Here is a 19,271-nt window from a genome sequence, read left to right as displayed (position 1 = left end):
AAGCTGTGAAAAAGGCTACGGGCTTTACAACATCGCATCTGGAAGAGTAGTTATTTCTAGAGATGTTGTATTCAATGAGGAAGCAGGCTAGAATTGGAATATGCGAAAGGAATGCAGTATCTCAGTTCCACTCACTGATATGCTTACTGAGAAAGAAAAGGAGACTGGTGCAGCTAGCTTGCCTCAAGTAGAGACCTCAGAAGAAGAACGTGTTGAAATTGGTTCAGGGCCACAAGATATTGATCACACTCCTCTGAAATATAAAAGTATTGCTGAAATATATGAAAGATGCAATCTGTGCATCATTGAGCCTGAGACATTTGAAGAAGCTGTTAAAGATGAGTCATGGCAGAAAGCAATGGAGAATGAAATTGCAATGATAGAGAAGAACAACACTTGGGAGTTGGTTAATAGACCATCTGATAAACTAGTAAGTGGTGTCAAATGGGTCTATAAAACCAAGTTGAATCTTGATGGCTCGGTTCAGAAAAATAAAGCAAGGCTTGTTGCAAAGGGTTACTCTCAAAAGCCTGGAATAGACTTTAATGAAACATTTGCACCTGTTGCTAGGCTTGATACAATTAGGACATTGATTGCTTTGGCTGCACAGAAAGGCTGGAAGCTGTTTCAACTAGATGTGAAATCAGCATTTTTGAATGGAGTATTACATGAGGAAGTATATGTTGATCAACCCCCTGGATTCATTAAGAACAAAGAGGATAGAGTTTACAGACTCAAGAAGGTATTATATGGCCTTAAGCAAGCTCCAAGAGCTTGGTACAAAGATATCAACTCTTATTTTATAAAGGCTGGTTTTCAAAGAAGTCCTAGTGAAACAACATTGTATGTGAAATCTGCAGAAAGTGGAATACTCATTGTTTCCCTATATGTGGATGACATTATTTACACTGGAAGCTCAGGAGAATTGATGATGGAGTTCAAAACTGAAATGATGAAACAATATGAGATGATTGACCTTGGGTTATTACATTATTTCTTGGGTTTAGGTGTGATACAAACAGAGTCCTACATCTTCTTGCATCAGAAGAAATATGCAAGGACATTGCTGGACAAGTTTGGTTTCAAAGATTACAAATCACTTGCTACTCCTCTTGCAGTGAATGAAAAATTATCTAAGGTAGATGGGAGTGAACAAGCTGATGAAAGTGTGTATAGGCAGATAGTTGGAAGTCTGTTATATTTGACTGTAACAAGACCGGATCTCATGTTTGCAACAAGCCTTTTGGCTAGATTTATGCATGGTCCAACCTGAAAACATATGGGAACCACTAAGAGGATACTCAGATACATTCAAGGCACACTTGATTATGGCATAGCATATGGGAAAGGGAAAGAAGCAATGCTTATTGGCTACTGTGATAGTGATTGGTTAGGGAGTGAAGATGACACGAAAAGCACATCTGAATATGCATTTAGTCTTGGATCAAGTGTATTTTCTTGGGCATCTGTCAAGCAAAGCAGTGTTGCTTGACAGATAAACACTTAGAAGGGAGTGTTGAAATATAAGTGTTTTAGTTGATATTACTTTGTATTTAGTTTAAATTTACAAATTTAAATGTGAGCCCTTGGATTACAGTCCAAGTGGACAGCTAAGATGTAATCTTAGAATAGAAGAATGGATGGCTAAATTTGGATGATGTAATGTGGGAATATTCTGTTCCCAACAGTTAAGTGTGCACAGTGTGTGCGTGAATTAGAATGAGAATTCATCTGCTTCTTCCTCAAGCTCTGATCTCTCCAAAATCTAACATTTTGGTCAGTCTGCTTACAAGTTTCAATTCTTTTTGTTGTTCTAACTAGGTACAACAACATAATTTCGACGGAATCCGAAAAAGCTCCCACTGTAAGAAAGTGGAAAAACGAAGTGGGAAAAAAAGCAATGCTCCAGATGTGGGGATAACATGGGATTGCATCTGCATCATCTGGAAGAAGTTGGTGTCATCTGAGGAGAGGCCTAAGAATTTATTTTATTTTTTGCAATTTTGAGAGATGAGAATGAAGCCCCCGTGGACCAATAAAAAATCATGTATTTTTCAGAGATGGGATTTGTACGGTTGTACAATTCTTTTGATTCCACTTTATAGTGTGCATGTGAATGACTATTTAATATACTTATCTCAGCTTCCCTATTTTCCGTTTAAAGTTATTCATAAATCATTTCTATTCAATTTCAGTTCTCTAATCAGGTTTCGAATTGGCTATTTAATACATGTTGGTAAACATTTGTACTGAACAATTTCACTAATTAGCTGGAGCCAAGTCGTGGCTCCGCTCTTTGTTATAATATTATTTTGTACTCGGTAACAATTTCAGTAAGTTGAAGTCGTCTTTTTTGCAATATAATTTGAAGTTGCTGAAGAGAGAGTCTCAACAGTCGACTATGTAGAAGAGAAAAAAAAAGAGAGAAACTGAAGAGAGTTGCCACACCTTCAAGTACTGGAAGATTTATTTATTTATTTGAAACAAGTGAATCGAGTTTGTAGCCCCAACTAATATCCATTTTACAAACATTTTATTAGTGTTGACATTCAGTAATAGTCAAACCCAGTCTACCAATAAGAGATCAACATGTGGACTCTAACCACGAGAGATCAACTAACGGCTCGGTCAAATGTCGACCACACCCCATGAGAGGGGTGGCCCCTAGAATTTTCCTCAGGCGGCCCTGTGCACCGCTTTTCATTAGAGCATGTTTAGCGCTGCTGGTTTGCTCGGGCAAGAGGGAGTCTAGGCCCAGCTTTTGTCTCCAACGCACAAAGGCAAGACCAGGCAATTGATGGGGGCCACAAGCCTGGGCAGGCCCAAAGCCAAATCTTGCTTGAGTTTGCTAACGTCGTTGATGACGTCAGCAACTAAAATTTTTTTTAAAAAAATCAAAATTTTAAATACCTAGTCTTATTTTTCACTTCTTATGCCAAAATTAATGGTTTAAGTGTAAAAAATATAAAATAAATTAAAATGAATAGTAATTGCCCTTGCCCTTGCCATTTGGGGTGGAACTAAAAAAGGCAAGTCTATTAAAATGAATAGTGATTGCCCTTGCCCTTGCCATTTGGGGTGGAACTAAAAAAGGCAAAGCTGCCACTATTCACGTGAATAGTGGCAGCCCTTGCCTTGCCTTAGCCTTTTGGGTTGAATTTGCTCTTAGAAGAGAGAAAATGGGGGAGGAGAGAGCAAAACACACCCCCCCTCCCTCCCTAAAAATCTGAATTTTTTAAAATTACAAAATTGCCCTTAACTACCGTAGATCATAACTCCTTTGTTTTAACTCATATTCGAGCCCAACATGATAGGACCCACCCTAGATTCTCCCTCAGAACCCATGACGAACCCTGCTTCTTGTCCGACATCCCACTTTATTAAAAGTCATTTAGCCCTAATTTAAACTGATCGACTATTCGACTTCTACTAAAATTTCGACAGAGTCCCCACTGTAACTGGAATATTTCCTAATTTATAGTACCTGCAAACAAATGCAAGAATAAACCTAACTTCTAGCATGCACAAAGTGAAGTCACGCAAAACAGTTAAGATCATGCCTTCTACCCAAACTCAAAACGAGCAAGCAGAGCTACTAAAAATTAAGTTTACAACCTGGGGAAAAATAAAATGTACAGAGTGATAGTAGCACACTACTATGGAGCGGATAACGATGATGCCTCGACGACGTGGTCTCAACCTCAGCTATCTAGAACCTGGGGGGGCGCAAAACAAAAAATGTGAGTAGACGAAAACAAGCGTTAAACATCATTTATATTCAACATAAATAACCCCTCCGTTTTAGAAAATAATGTAAACTTGTTAATTTATTCCTTATTGTAAAACCATAAATTCAACACCACTAAAGTAAACCCATTAGTATAAAATATAATCATCAAAACCCAAAATTCTTTTTCCAGCAACCATACCCTTGTAAAAATACAATAAGCCAAGTAATTTCCAAATATCCCATCTCAATTCCGAAATTCATTTCAAATGTTCATTCCTGTGCAAAGTATTCTCAATGCACATGCCCAAGAAACCTCAACATGGAAATAAATTCACATATACCCATATACGTGTGTGTGTGTGTGTGTGTGTGTGTGTGTGTGTGTGTGTGTGTGTATATACACGCACAAACATTCACCATAACAAGATATGTACCAGGGGAAACAATCCAACTCGGGGACTGTTTGTTCTCAACCACATGTCGGGATTCTGCATCATACATGTGTAAGGATGAGTAGTCCAACCAGGGGACTTTTGCTCCCCAACACACACATGGGGACCTGCATTGTACGTGTGGCTGAATCCAATCATACGCGTAGACTAACATCCTCACATACCTCCCAAAAAGTATATGTGTGCCCTGATGGGTCCCAAAGACCAACTTTAATTCTTTTCCATCATCCTTTTCATATCGAACCAGGGGAAGGTACAACAAATGGTGTGTAGCCACATAAATCCCATATCCCAAAATATATCAAAATCCATATACTTTAATAATAATAATAAAATAATAATCCCTAGAAATCCCATATCACAATGTAAAAGCCAAGACTAGCCTGATAATATAATCCCATAATCTCAATTAACCCAAAATAACCAATTTTCCAATCAAATCAAATTTATGCAAGCAATTCCATGTTTGAAAAACAATGTTCATTTAAAAATATATGTCCACTCACAACAAGTCCAATGCTGCTGAATTCTGAGAGGACTCTTCCTCTGGAGTATGCGAAGTGTGGTACCTATTCGAGAGAATACACGGACTTAATTACCAAACGTACCTAACAATGAACTTTAACTCAAAACTCCAGTTCCCAAGTCTCGAAGTGTGCACAACCTTTATGAAGGTTTACAAGGTCATTCTAGTACTTCATGAAGGATAAGACAGTCCTGGAAGACTCATGGTCAACCGAGCAGTCAAACTTTCCATATTGGTCAATCGGGCCAGCGAGGCTCACAAGGCCCACGACCTCCGATTTCTGATCCGAAAGTTTCTACACAGTCCTAGAGGTACCAGGAACAACATAGTTAAAATTGGAACCGATCGAACGGTCCGAACCTATCGAATCCGGATATCGCATAATAGGTGCAATATCCATTCAATAGTCAAACGACAACCAATTCCAATTTCGAGCATAGAGTCGTGCTCAGGACGACATGGGGAGTATTTTAGGACATAATGGGCCGACACACAGTGGCCCACGCATCGCCAACCACTGCGGGCAGCGTGTGGGTGTCTTGAGAATTTCACTTTTCAATAATTAATAAAAGTAAAAGAAAATTGAACCAAACAAATTAAGAAAGTCCCATCTTCTGTTTCTTCACTTTCTCCGTCTAAACAACTCAGTCTCATAGAAAACCTTTTTTCTTTTTTATCCTATCAAGCTGCACGCGGTTTGTTGGGTCACAATCTCTAGATCCTCTCAATTCTCTGATAAATTTTCTGGTCTTTTCGGCAAGGCTTGTGGTCTCTACGGAGGTTGAAGACAAAAATTTCAGGGAGGCAAAAACACAGCATTGAAATAGAGGGACAAAAAGTTCTCAATCTACATGTGAAATCTGCTATTCCACCAAAGAATTGTGATGATGTGGAAAGAGAAAGTGAAAAGAGTTCGTGTTGGTTTTGATCGAAGTTGGTCCTAATTTTTTCTGAGTCCGAGGAGATGGGTGTTGTTCATGGTGGTTTTCTCGGTTGTGAAGAGGGAGAGCTAGCGTAGCTGGGACGCATTTCAGTGTGTTTAGAAAACACTGAAATCAGGGGCGGAGCTAAAATTGTAAAAGTGGAGGGGCCGAAGTAGAAAATACAAGTATATAAAACACCTAAGTATTCAATACTTACATGTTTAGAATTAAATATTTCTAATTGTGCCATGTCTAATTTGTTTTAGAGGAAATTTTAACTTAAATTTTAAGTTGTTTATTACAAATTCTATATATCATATATAATATAATAAAGGTGTGATAAAAATATAAGGGGGCCAGGGCCACTCCAGGTCTAGGAGTGGCTCCGCCACTGACTGAAATAAGACTAGGTATTTTAGGAATAATGGTGGGTGGAAAAATAAGATTGTATTTTTTAAAATTTATATTGTGGGTGAAAATATAAAGTGGATGGAAAAATAAAGCAGGTTGGTGGAAATAGCAGCCCTCATAATTAATAATTCAAGTTACAAAAATAAATCATATATCAATAATCCCCAAGAGTTTTCACCCAAACTCTAAATCATAAAAACTTAACAACAACAATTAAAATTAGAAATTGAATAAAAAAAGAGAAAAACCTACCAAGATTGAAGAACCCACTGAAGATAGGTTGGTACAATTTTTTTGAGGGAGAGAGCTATTTCTTCTTAGGCTCTCAAGGTTCAAATATAGTGTTTTGGGTGGCTAAAAGAAAAATTCTAATATTTGCTTCTAATCAAATTTATATAGATTATGAATTGCATGTTTAATATTTCTTATATGCTTCAAGAATGGGCTTATTTCTACATAGAGGACTAGGCTTATTTTAAATAGAGGATTGACTATTATTTACTTTACCTAGATTTCGCTTATACCACTAAGCTTTAAAAAAAAAAAAAAAACAAAAAAAAACAAAAACAAAAACCAAAACAAAATCTCCGAGAGATGTAAGTTGGGGAAGCAAATAGTGTTGGGGAAAAGTATTTTTGACTCTTAATTTCTTTTGTATATTTAATAGCCAAAATGTTAGTTAACTTAGAAATTTGACTCTCTTAATTTCTTTATTTTCTTCAAAGAATTGACTAAACAAAGAATCATACATTTGAGTTTGCTTTTGGGGCTTCCGCATTAAAAGCTTAAAGAGTACGATCCTACTAATGGTTTAGAATTAAATGAATTAGCTTACCTAAGCCGACTCCCTAATACTTGTCAAATCACACCCCAACCTTGAGTTTTGATTGAGCTTGACTATAAAGTATTTTACCCGAGCAACATATAAGAAAGGGTATCGTGTATTGATGGGGTCGACTTCTATTAGAGAGGTGGTACACTATAAACATGTGATATGCCTAGTATTTTTCTATAAGAAGGGACACTACATGTTGGAGGCCACATAAGTCCTTGTGATTATTCAGGCTGGAGATTATCAAAGATAAACCTCTAATATTACCTTCAACTGGATTACAGAGGTATATAGTTTGATATATAAATTATTCTAATCAAATATCACAAAAACAAAATGCAAGAACAATTTTATTCGTTAAACAATTATACATTACGGATAAACCTCAATGGGCTTAAACATGAATATTACAAGCGTATATGTAAATTATTCCAAACCAATACAAGCCGGAGAGGAGAATATCAAGGATAAACCTCAATTAGATATCTTAAACCGCAAATGGGAGTTATCTTATAGTCACTGAAACCTGCATCAGAAAATAGCTTAGCCCATTCTTTCTCAGTCCTTTCTTTTCCTGTAACCAACACCATCATCAACATATCGAAGAAGAGCTGCGTCTCAATTGATTGGTCATCTCCCTTCTGCTTCATTACCATGTCAATGATAATCACCTTGCCTTTCTTTTCCTTCCTTGTAATTGCCTCTTTAGATCGCTGAAGTATTTTTATACATTCTTCATCGGACCAGTCATGCAATATCCACTGCTAGTCATGAGCAGTCACCATTCATAAGAGACGGATATACAAATAGAGAATTTCGATCTTAAACAATTATTAAGATATATAATAAACAGTCCCGATCTCTTGGACCACAAGAGTCCAAGAGATTGTGGTCACCCACCGTTGGATATTAATCCAATGGTTCAAAATGATATATATAAATGCAATATGACATAAATGATTATTACCCGATTCAAGTCAACCGTTGAATTTACATCCAACGGTGGGTGACCATAAATCTCTTGGACTACAGGGGTCCAAGAGATCAGGACTGATATAATAAAAATGATACTAGTCGGTGCTATAATAAAAATGGAATATGTACATAAAATTTGAAGATAAGAACGAAAACAAAGCAAAAGGAAAGGGTATAAACAAAAAACATGTAGTTAAGGGAAATAGCATACGTGTTAAAAATAAGGCCAATCGTATGTTTGTTGGGAAACATTATCTATGCTATGTGTTCAATTTCTTTGCTTCTTCAAATAATTCAAATTATTAGCTTCACAAGTTTGAAGGGGAAATGTCCCAATGTTAACTAATTTCTTAGCTTAAAATATCTGCAGCAGGAGGGTAAAATTTAAAAGGTTTAATGAGTGGTCCTTGTTACTTGCATGCATGTAATTATCTAAAGCAACCTTAAAATCACATAGCACCGACTAGTATCACATAGCACCGACTAGTAACATAATCTCCGAGATGTACGTACCTTCATTAAAATTGCATCTGTGTGAGGAATGGCCTCAAACATGTCCCCTCCAAAAAATTTCAAGTTCTTACTCCCTTTTAGGTCAGCGACCACATGTGGGAGATCAAATACAATGCATTCCACATGGGGAAATACATCAGCAATGGCCTTGGCCATGGTTCCTATACCACCCCCAACATCAACCAAGGACTCCAATCCCTCAAACACCCCCTTGTACTCATTACTCACCACCTTCGAGATTAGTCGAGCATCACTAGCCATGGAATCATTGAAAATGTGGGAAAGACTTGGCTCGAGGTACCCTAAATCCCAAAATGTTGTCCCATGCGCCGTGAAACATGCTGTAGGGTCATTATTTTGGAACCAAGTGCTAAAGTAATGCCATGGTTTGGTCATAAAAGGATCAAGCTGGCCAAGTAAGAAGGGTCTTGCGCTTAAGGGATCGTCCTTAAGAAGGAGCCTGGAAGCATCCGTCAGCACATAACCTTCTTCCTCATCAAGTTCACTAAGCTTTTGGCGACCGAAGAAGCCCGAGTGCACTAAGATTCGCATGAGCCGGTAGACACAATTGGATTTTGTTGGGTGGATTGGCAATGCAGATATAAGCTCAGAAAGGCTCATGGGATTGCCATGTTTCTTTATGATGTCTGGTATACCTAGTTGAACTGCACATTTGAGAGACAAAGGGTTTATGAAACTGAAAATGCAATTCCAAATGTGGGCTTGAGCTTGGAGTAGGTTGGCAGAACTCATTTCGTTACTCAAATCCATGTATTTGGCTCCAGATTAACTAGTGCGGGATAGCATGGCTAGTTAGGAATAATATATCCAAGTGTTTATGGGTCGAATGTACATGAATAATATAACAAATATTAGGCTAGTTAGGAAGAGGTTTGTAGTTTAAATAATTAAGAATATTTACCTAGCACCTGAGTTCCTAGGTTCGATTGGCCCCATCCTCACAACCGCTTCTATAAAAATTAAAAAAAATTGTTCGCCTGGTTAGAACTTCACAATATTATGGGTCAGAAATTGAGGGATGGCGACATGTCCCAAACTGGAAGAACGACATGATGTAGCACGATCTTAGTCATGCAAACCAATATTGGCAATCGAGCAGAAATGGCAATGGAAGCCATGTGCCTTATCTCTTTCTAGGCCTACCATTTGGTTTTGGTCAGAAATTGAACCGACTAATCACTCCAATTGTTTTGGTATTGGGAACCAATTTTAGTGATGCACACTGGCTATTTGCAATGGAGCATTAAAATGACAATGGAAGTCATGTGCCTTATATCTTTCTAGGCCTACTATATATTTTCTTTTGAACAGAAATTGAACAGACTAATAACTCCAATTGTTTTGGTTTTGGGATGTCGACATGTTCCGAACCCAAAGAGCGATGTAGCACAATCTTATTGATGCACACTAGCTATTTGCAATGGAGCATAAATGCAGATGGAAGACATGTGACTTGTCTCTTTCTAGGCCTACTATTTGGTTTTGCTCAGAAATTGAACTGACTAATAACTCAAATTGTTTTGGCTTCACATGTAGACCATTATGTGGTGTTTCCACATGAGGGGTCGTGTTGAACAATATAAAGTCTCACATCAAAATGTTCACACAACATATAAGTGGTTCCACTACTAATACACCTACTGAATATGAAGGTGATTAAGTTGGGGACAATACTGATATATGTTGCTAGTAGTGGACCACTAGCATGCCGCTCTTAAATTTATCATATATTATTTATATATTATATAATATATATCTAGAAAATGTCCTCATGTGAAATAAAAATAAGTTACCCATCCCTTTTTACATATCTGATACGTAAATTATATGCACAATATTCAAATAAGTACAAAGTCTATAAAAAAAGGGAGATATTTAGTCATACACCCATTCTTAGCACTAATGATATAGATAAATCCTATACTATTTAATTACTATAAACAAACGAAAAAAAACCCAAAAATGACACATTTGATTATTAAATTACTTTGATGCCTTATTGAGTGTTTTGAGTTTTTTTATGAAATTTTTGGTTAGTCTTGTTTTAAGAAATTGATGGCAATTTTGTAATTTATAATAAGTTAAAAGCCTCTTTGTTATGTTGTAAATGAGTTTTGAGTGTGTTTCTAAAGTCTATTTCATATTCGGATTTTTTTTATAATTTAGGCCATATTTTAAGTATAATAATGAAATCCCCGAAAAAAATTTGGTACACCAACGTATAGATTGAAAAATTAGTTTCACAAACATATATAACTACAATTTGGGGGTAGTGCTCGAGCTTTGTGCATTATACATGCACGAAACTCCAAATGAAAATAACATTTTTATTTCTTTGCTAAGTAGGTTTTTATTTCGTGAAAAAAAGGTAAATGATTTTTATACTTATAGTGCTCTCAACCCTAAGAGAAATATCACTAAATTAATTATTAGTTGGTATCTGTATATTTTACGTAGGTACACTAACTTGTATATAGATACCACTCAAAAAATATATATTATATAGATAGATAATAATTTTTGACACTATAGATAAGTACAGGGTGTGGCGCTCAAGCCATTATATATGTCTGCATTTCCAAATAAAAAAATAATCACTACTACAAAAATTGAAATAGACGACGGGAAACCACCGTCATCCAGAAGGTTTTTCAACCGTAGTGAAATCGATCACCATCTTTTGTACAAAAAACGACGATGGTTAATACCCGATGTCGTTAAGGCATTCAACGTCCAGATTTATTACGAACCGATGTGTAATTACTATATAATTAGCCTAAAATGAAATCTTGGACAACATTAGATGACCGTTTTATGAAAATTGAGACATCTAAAGAGTGTTACATGTCAAGATCAAAAGAAGAACCGACGTACAGATAATTATCCACATCCCAAAATAAGGGAAAAAAGACTTGGATAAGATAGAAACCGTCGTGGTTAATTTATACTACGTTAAACAAACAAAGAAACCAACGTCTACAACATAAACAACGACGTGCACACAAACCAATAGACGTTTAAAGAGTATTACATGTCATTTATCTCTCAATAACTGCCGTAACATGCCATAACCACGTCCTACACCTGGCATCACCGACGCTTATGTAATTATCCATGTCGCGAAATATAATAAAAATCAACGTGTTAAGTTTATTCCACATTTGTTTCTTGTGAGAATCGTCGTTTAAATTGTACAAAGAAGGCCCTTTGACAGAGTTAGACGTCACTTTTTCTGAATAACCGACGTTTAAAAGATTTAAAATGACATAATATTACTCAATATCGACGTGCAAAATTGTAACCACGTCGGTTTTTGTCAAAGGATGATGTTGTAAATAATATTGAAGGTGTGGATTGGAAAACAACCAATGTAGATTATGTATTCAACGTCCGTGGCATTAAAATAAAGGAAGTGGTTAATTATTTCACTACGTCTAGAGATCCACCTGCTTGACATTGTAATTGCTTACCACGTAGGTTTTGATTACATAATGACGTGGTTATCCTTTTAAAAGTCGCTAGTTTACCTTCCTTGACGTATGTATGCTCGGAGACGTCAGTTGTTTTAGACTAGCCGACGTGCAGAACATCTGTGACGACAATTAATGGAACTGCACGGCCTTTATTTCGCGCTTTAGACGATGGTTTATTTTAAGCAAACCGACTTCATTTCTTTTTCAGATGTATGTTTTTTTGCTTTATGGTCTTTTGCCTTTTTAAAATCCGACTTTGTTTTTATTTTAGACGTCTGTGTTTTCAATTTTTTTACTGGACCATCGTACTTTGCACCTTTAACCCAGCTTTTTTAATTTTTGATTTGTCGTGCCCAAAGCCTGCAAAATCAAAATGTGATCAGAATTAAAATGATGTACATAATTATTAATTAATATCATAAAATTAACTGAATAATTAATGTCATACATTACAACAATCAATCAACCCATATATCTTCACACCCATCTCTAATATTTTCATTCCCAAACTCACCCACTAGGTCATCAAATATGTCAACATTTGGTATCCCTCTAGTAAATGGCTCACACTCAATTCTAGTATCACCTAGCACATCATCACCAATAACATCATTATATATTAGGCATTAATAACACTACCGACCAACCACGATGCATTGGGTTGTCAACATAAAATACTTGTTTGACTTGAGAAGCCATACCAAATTGGTCATTCCTATGTCCAATTTTACGCAGATCTACAAGGGTAAATCCAAGTTTGTCAACTACAATGCCCAAAGTGTTATCTATCCAATCACACCTAAAGACTGGGATTCTAAACTTTTGGTAGTCAAGGTCCCAAATTTCTTGAATAACACCATAAAAACCCATATTGGAGACAATAGGGTTTTTATCCTTGGCACTAGCAACTTGCATAGTATGTGCAAGTAAATAAACTCCACTATTTTGGACAGTTCACACATCATCTTGTGTCTTGGTGTGAAATTTAAAACTATTAATAAGATAACTCCTATATGATGGCACTGTCATGCTTGGACCAGCTACTAGCCACCTCAAATTTTATGATACGCCATTATGCTCTTCCCCATTAAGTTCACTTTGAACCTGCAAATTAATCATATATATCTTAATTCAATTCAACATATAGAATGGAAGAAAATTAAAGGTTGAATATGCACGTCATTCAATAACATATATATACCTTAAAGTGGAGCCATTGAATAAAAGTGCTATTGTGCTTATCTTGCAGCCACTTTGTTCTCTTTCTAAATTTTGGATAAGTGGTCTTGATGTGGATCATATATTCCCTACTTTGACACGAAAAAAATGAAGCATTATGGTCCCTTGTATATAAGATAAACATAAGGAATAATAATATTTAAAATGGCTCCATATGAAAAATAAAAGTCATACGTACTCAATATAAGGTAGGACTTCCTCCGTATTCTCCAAGACATATAGATGTGTCTGGTTCAACAAGTCCCGATCAACTAAGCTTACTGTGCAACCTGATAATGGCTTCTAAACTCCCACCTTCTAGCTTGAAGGCACTCCAACTGTATTATAATCAGATAAATACTCGGTGCAAAACTCTACAGCTTCTTCAACTATATATCGCTCAGCAATGCAACCTTCTAAACGAGTACGGTTCTGAACATACCTTTTTAGCACTTTCATAGAACCTTTTTAGCACTTTCATAAACCTTTCAAACGGATATATATGATACACGCATAATAAGTAAAGAAGGCACGAAGAAGCATTTGAGGTAGGTTAACACTTACTGCGAAGAGGGGTAGTTTCCAGCGCCTTGCCAGCACAACTCTGGCTCTCGGATGCAGCAGGCTTTGAAGACTGTGGATGTTCTGGGGGAGTTGCTTCTTTAGTTAGAGGAGGGCCACTTGAGGCTACCTTTGGAATGAACTTTCTAGGTTTACTGGCAGTCTGCTCCTTCCTTGCACTTTGCTTCTCTTCCCGCTTCCTTTTACCCGACACCGATGTCGTATCTTTTCCAGAGTTGCGAGGACCCTGTGCTCCCGGCTTTGGTCTTGTTTTAGAAAATTCTCCAACAATGTCACCGCTCTTGGAAATAAAGGGCAGATTGCGCTTCTGGCTTAGAGGGATGGCTTTCTCTTCCAGCACCAAACTTGCAAGGCGAGCTGTTGTAGGAGGCAATCTGTCTCCAGGAAAAGATTGGACCTCATGGAAAGAAGCAAGGTAGTGGTTCCAGTAGGCTTGGTAGCCTCGTGAGAAGCCACCAATTTTGCCCCTGCCAGCTAAAACAAGAGGCCCACCGCTTTTTGGTATGTTCTTGTTGCTCCAAAAGACCCTGTGCAGCACAAAGGGGTCATCGTAGTTCGGACTACTCGGTACTCCTTGATCAAACCCAAACTGCAGCCTAACCTGATGAGGTGAGTAGGTCACAGAAATCTATGAGCAGCTATCTCCAAGAGTAGGCAACGGGATAGGAGCAACATTCAATAGAGCATACTTTCTGAACTGGCCGCCTTGTGACATGGCTGCTAGAACCTCAACAGTATCACTGACATCAACATAAAAGGGCACGAAGGTGAAGGTCTCAACCGAGGTGCCGTAAGGACGGAAGACGAAATTCTCAATATTATCCAATAATTTTAAGAAGTTTTGGCCTTTCCTTTGCATCTTCTTAAACCATTTGCAAACTAAAGGAAGACTATCCGGCATAAAGGAACCCTTGCCCCCAATCAGCCAACTTCATAGCATGTGAATGCAGGAGTGAATGTATATCCAATCCTTTGAGCCACTCCCATAAAAACACCTGCAAAAAACCAGAATTCAGGAGAGTCTCCACACCCATGGTTCCGGAGGCACTTTTCTCCAAAAACTGAGTTTGATCAAGCAGCCGGTATAGATGTCCCAAGCACATGGGGGCTAAAGGGATCGTATCGCCTCAAGCTATGGTCAAGGCCAAGGGGAACACACGCTCATGCAAGCAGTCCTGAGAAAAGGCACAAAGCACGAACCACCCAAGCCACAGTGCCATAAATACAGCCAACCAGCAAGGTCCTTGTCTGTTTGCATCACTAAAATGTTGTATCCAGTTACTGAACCGAAGCGAGGTGCTGGGAGAAGTAGGAGCACCGCTCCGCAAAACTACAAGCTTGTCTATCTCTTCTGGGGTGAGAGCAATGTCAAAGGGACTTCGGTTGCCACAAACTGGAAGGCGAGATGACAGGACGCGATCCAAATTCCGCTTTGGAATCCAAGTCAGACCCTGTGCGTGTCCGACACCTGGCGAATGTCGGGCACAAATGACCTATTTGCCCTCTTACACAAAACACGATAAAATAACAAGGTTGACTTCTATCAAAAAGCCGGTAGAGTTTTCCTTGTAACTGGCTCAATACCAAAACATTTCCACATGCCAAACAAGTATATATATATACTACCAGCTGCCAGCATACGTATATATACATTCCAACAGTTCAATCTCAGTCTCGGGCAAAACATCAGAGCGACTACTAAGAATTTACAAAGGAGTGAATCCTTTTACAAACAAAAATCCTACATCAGAAGAAAGGCGCGGAAGATGGGAAGTGGCCCGGTGGTGGATTCCTATGCACGTCTACTGTCTGGGGCGCAAAACAACAAAAAGGGTGAGTGGACCCAAAACAAAATTTAGAAAGTAGTATATGAACATACTAACCCCACTGTAAAAATAGTTATACAAACTAATTTATTCTCTTTATTTCTGAAATCAATGCACGTATATAATTACACAGGTATATAAACCAATCATATTCATGGTCAACATTCAGTTCTTAAAGCATTGAAAACAGTTTAAAACTACCGCCTAGGTGTACCATTTATTTCCGTCAATTCCTTATATCCGTCAATTCCTTGCATCACCATGGGTTACACATACTCGTAGGTCTCAGTGACACGAGGTCAGTCCAAGCCGCAACTCGCAGGATTCAAGGGACCATAGTTCACCTGATCCGCATTACTCGCTCCACACGAGTTCGAGTACCAAGGAACTCGTGGGGCAACTGTCAAGCATGCTGACTAAACCGAAGGCAACAATTATAATCCGAAAGCAACATTTAATATCTGGGTACAAGGTGATTTAGGAAAATATAAAAATTTCTGAAGAAAATCTGCTGGATAACTGAATTCCTGTAACCTGTAAAATTATGCTGCCATTTATCTGATAATTAACGAGAATATCTTTTCCTATATTCTTTAAAGGAGATTTCACTCGACAGCATTCAACATAAAATATTTAACAGAATAAAACAGCTTATAACTGAAGCTGAACTACTTAAATTCATGTATTAAAACAAAGAGTCCACTCACTGATAGTCTGAGCTCGTTGGACCTCTTGAAGGTCCCTCCTGCTGGTCAACTGGTGCCCGGGTGCCTGATTCAATGACCATAATATTCTATTAATACAATATAGTATTAAATTAAAAACCCTACCCCTGGCTCCTAAAAGTACGTGCATCAATTTCTAGTGATCCATATGCCCATAACAGCTTTCCTTCCACGTGGGATAGTTTAGCGGTATCTTGGGACTCAAAAAGCGCTAAAGTCCAAAAAGTCAATCCGGGACCCCACGGGTCCATGACCTCACAATATGATCTGGATGCCGCTAGAAGGTCCAATACATCTAGGACACATGTCCTGAGGGTATTGGTGTCAATCGGACGATCGGATTAATCACGATCGTGTAATCGCATAATTCCTAAACCCTAGCTCTAGGGTTCTCGATTTCGGAGTATCCGGGACTCCGATTCACAATCCGTCGAATTCTACACGATTCTAGAATTATCTAGCGTAACATATTTGAAATTGATTACGATCCAACGGCTCAACAGTATTGAACCCGATAATCGCACAATATGGAAAATCCGTTCGAGGCTCAAACGGTATTGTTCACCCGTTTTCGTGTTTAACTCCTAATGTGGAAGGGCGAAGTTCCCCACTGGCTTGGAGACCACTTGTTGGTCGACAAGTCAGCTTTCTTTGGTGTGCGAGCGTGCCACTGCTAGCAATGTAAATTCTAGCAGACTTATTTTTAGAGTGGATAACTTGCGCCTCAAGTTACTGACTTCTAAAACAAACGATTGTGAATTTGGGTGAGGAATATCTCCCAAGTAAGTTCTTTTCTTGCCTCAGACTGGTGAGGACTTTCACAATTTATCTCAGTATCAAAGATGGTTGTTCTGGCCAGAATAGATAATAATAAAGTACTGTTTCAGGCAGAACTGCCTTTTACAAAATTAAGAAGGGAGAAATCAACTCTAGAAAGGCAAAAAGATGGCTGGAATCCCATCTGCCTGGATAGAAACTTCTGATCCGGGCTGGACTGGGTATATCTATGCTGGACTGTACTGTTAACAGCTTTAGCTGCTTGGCTTCAGCTATAAATCGATACCAAAGTTCGATTTTGGCAGAGCTTCAATCTACTCTAAGCCTTGGGAGGCTCTTAAGCGGGCAGAACTGTGACTTCTTCAGTCTGAAGGGACAGAAGTGGCTATTCTCGAGGATTTAGCAAGCTGGAACCATGCTGTAAAATTTGTTGAGGTTTTCATAGTTGTGAAAATTCAGACTATGTTTGTCTTTTGGCTTTTGCTGAACCAAATTTGTAACGAGGGCTCTCGTTCGAGGAAATTTATTTTCTAAGTCTGAACCTTAGAATTCTGATTTAAGGTTGGTTTCTCTTGGAATTCAAGTGAGCTCTTGGCTGTTTTTGTTGCTGTTGTTTTTTGGTTGATGAGTTGAGTGTCCTTTGTTCCTTTGCCTACTTTCGTTTTTATAAGAGACCCTTTTTGGGGAGGTGGTTTTTAAAATAATGGGCGGCATAAAAGATCTCTTACAACGCGAAGTAAACAAGATCTTTATCAGTCATGGCAGACAAACCCTAAGCAGTCACCTCCTAAAGCAGTCTCTTCCCTGGTTTCCTGGGTGGCACCTCTTGATTCAATCGATGCCATTATCTGTGTGGGCTTTTTATGGCGGTTTGGTTCTTCTCTTTTGTATTTCTTGAACAGTTCCCTATTTTCTGCTTTTTAGCTCAGGAAGCGTGGTCTGTGAATTCCTTGGAAGATGGTATATTGATTTGGAGCAAAATCTTGAACACAGATGGGTTTTTGATCTTCTGTCGGCAGTGTTCCAGAAATGTTCCCTTCATATTTTAAACTTAGTTGGAATTGCTGATTCTTCAATATTGAGACAATCACGTGGGCGTGTCTTTGATCCCCTTGGGTCTGAACCTAATCAATAATTCATGGGCTGATCTTTTGAAGCCCATCAGTTTTCTCTTTGGGCCTTTCTTTGGGCTGAAGCTTCGTTTTCAACATTCTTGGCATGAAGCCCAATCTGTCTGGATCCTGTTTTTATTTTTCTCAAGTCTTTGGGCTGGGCAGGCAATTTCATCCTGGGCTTGTCTCTTGGTTTTGGGTGTGTCGAATTTGGGTCCAAACAATGCCCCCATTAAGTCTGAATCGTTTTTGGACGGTTTTAGACTTAATGTTTTTGCCAATTAATTCGCGCGCCAGTTTCTTCCGTCTTTTCGCCTACGTCTGCCACGTCTGCTTGCTACGAACTAGAGTTCGTGGGAAAACGGCTAGTTACTAGCTAATAATCATCAGGTGTCGTCCCATCTTCCTCTTCCCACGTTTTCGAGCTCTTCTTTAAAAGAAATTCAAATTCATAGCCTCTGAAAACCCTAAACCTTTCAACTCTCGTTCCTGCGAGCTTCTTTTGAGATCTCCATATCTTTCTTCAAACCTTTCCTTCTTCTGTTCCTGCCTTCGAATCAGACATGTCTTCTCCAGGGTCCCGTGCTCAATCCTCCTCCGCTTCAATTCCTCCCGATTATATTACTGGGAGCGGGATTGATACTCACGCGATAGAAATCAGGAGCAAGCTTCATCCCTTTGCCCAGAAGAATCTGGATGAGAATGTCCTCCATTTGTTCGAGAATACCCTGGTGTTAGGGCCTCACTGGTTTGGTCCTGTTCCAGCTGAGATGGCAGAACTGCTAAAAAAGGATGCCGAGGCTCCTTTGTGTTTTGAGAGCTCTTCTGCCCTGGCCCATCATTCTTGGGTTAGCAAGAATCTGAGTCGATCTTTCCCGTCCAGCGAGGTGAGGAACAGTTCTGTCAAATGGGCAGACTGGATTGACAGACTTCTTCCGAGATATGGGGGTCACTGGAGGAGAGCTGGGATTCATGACGCCATTCTTCTGTCCAAGCAGTCGATTAACAGAGATGAGAACCTGCTTGCTGCTGCCCTATGTTTATGGAATTCTGCCAGCAACACGTTTGATTTCCGTGTGGGTCCCATGGCTCCAACTCTGCTGGACATGGCTCAGATTTTTGGGTTTAGGCCCCATGGCAGACCTGTTGATGCTGTTGGGGATTATCACAGGCGA

At 38.6% G+C, this 19,271-nt stretch overlaps 1 protein-coding gene across 1 annotated transcript; it reads right to left on the bottom strand.

Moving 5' to 3' along the window:
- LOC109948889 (trans-resveratrol di-O-methyltransferase-like) lies at nt 7,203–9,265 on the bottom strand. The gene is made up of 2 exons (XM_020562712.1): nt 8,363–9,265; nt 7,203–7,635 (listed from the first exon to the last, which is right to left on the bottom strand). Exons 1-2 carry the CDS (start codon nt 9,131–9,133, stop codon nt 7,336–7,338), a joined length of 1,071 nt encoding a protein of 356 aa, XP_020418301.1. The 5' UTR covers nt 9,134–9,265; the 3' UTR covers nt 7,203–7,335.

The sequence above is a fragment of the Prunus persica genome, chromosome G4 (assembly GCF_000346465.2).
Source record: "Prunus persica cultivar Lovell chromosome G4, Prunus_persica_NCBIv2, whole genome shotgun sequence".
Classification (NCBI taxonomy): domain Eukaryota; kingdom Viridiplantae; phylum Streptophyta; class Magnoliopsida; order Rosales; family Rosaceae; genus Prunus; species Prunus persica.
Note: the sequence above shows the minus strand (reverse complement) of the source record. Positions and strands in the feature narration are given on the sequence as shown.

Bases quoted from the DNA above. Each gene is read 5' to 3' on its own strand.
- LOC109948889 (XM_020562712.1), bottom strand. From the start codon at position 9,133: ATGGATTTGAGTAACGAAATGAGTTCTGCCAACCTACTCCAAGCTCAA. The intron at 7,636-8,362 runs GTACGTACATCT...CATGACTAGCAG, and splicing joins CAGATGCAATTTTAATGAAG to TGGATATTGCATGACTGGTC.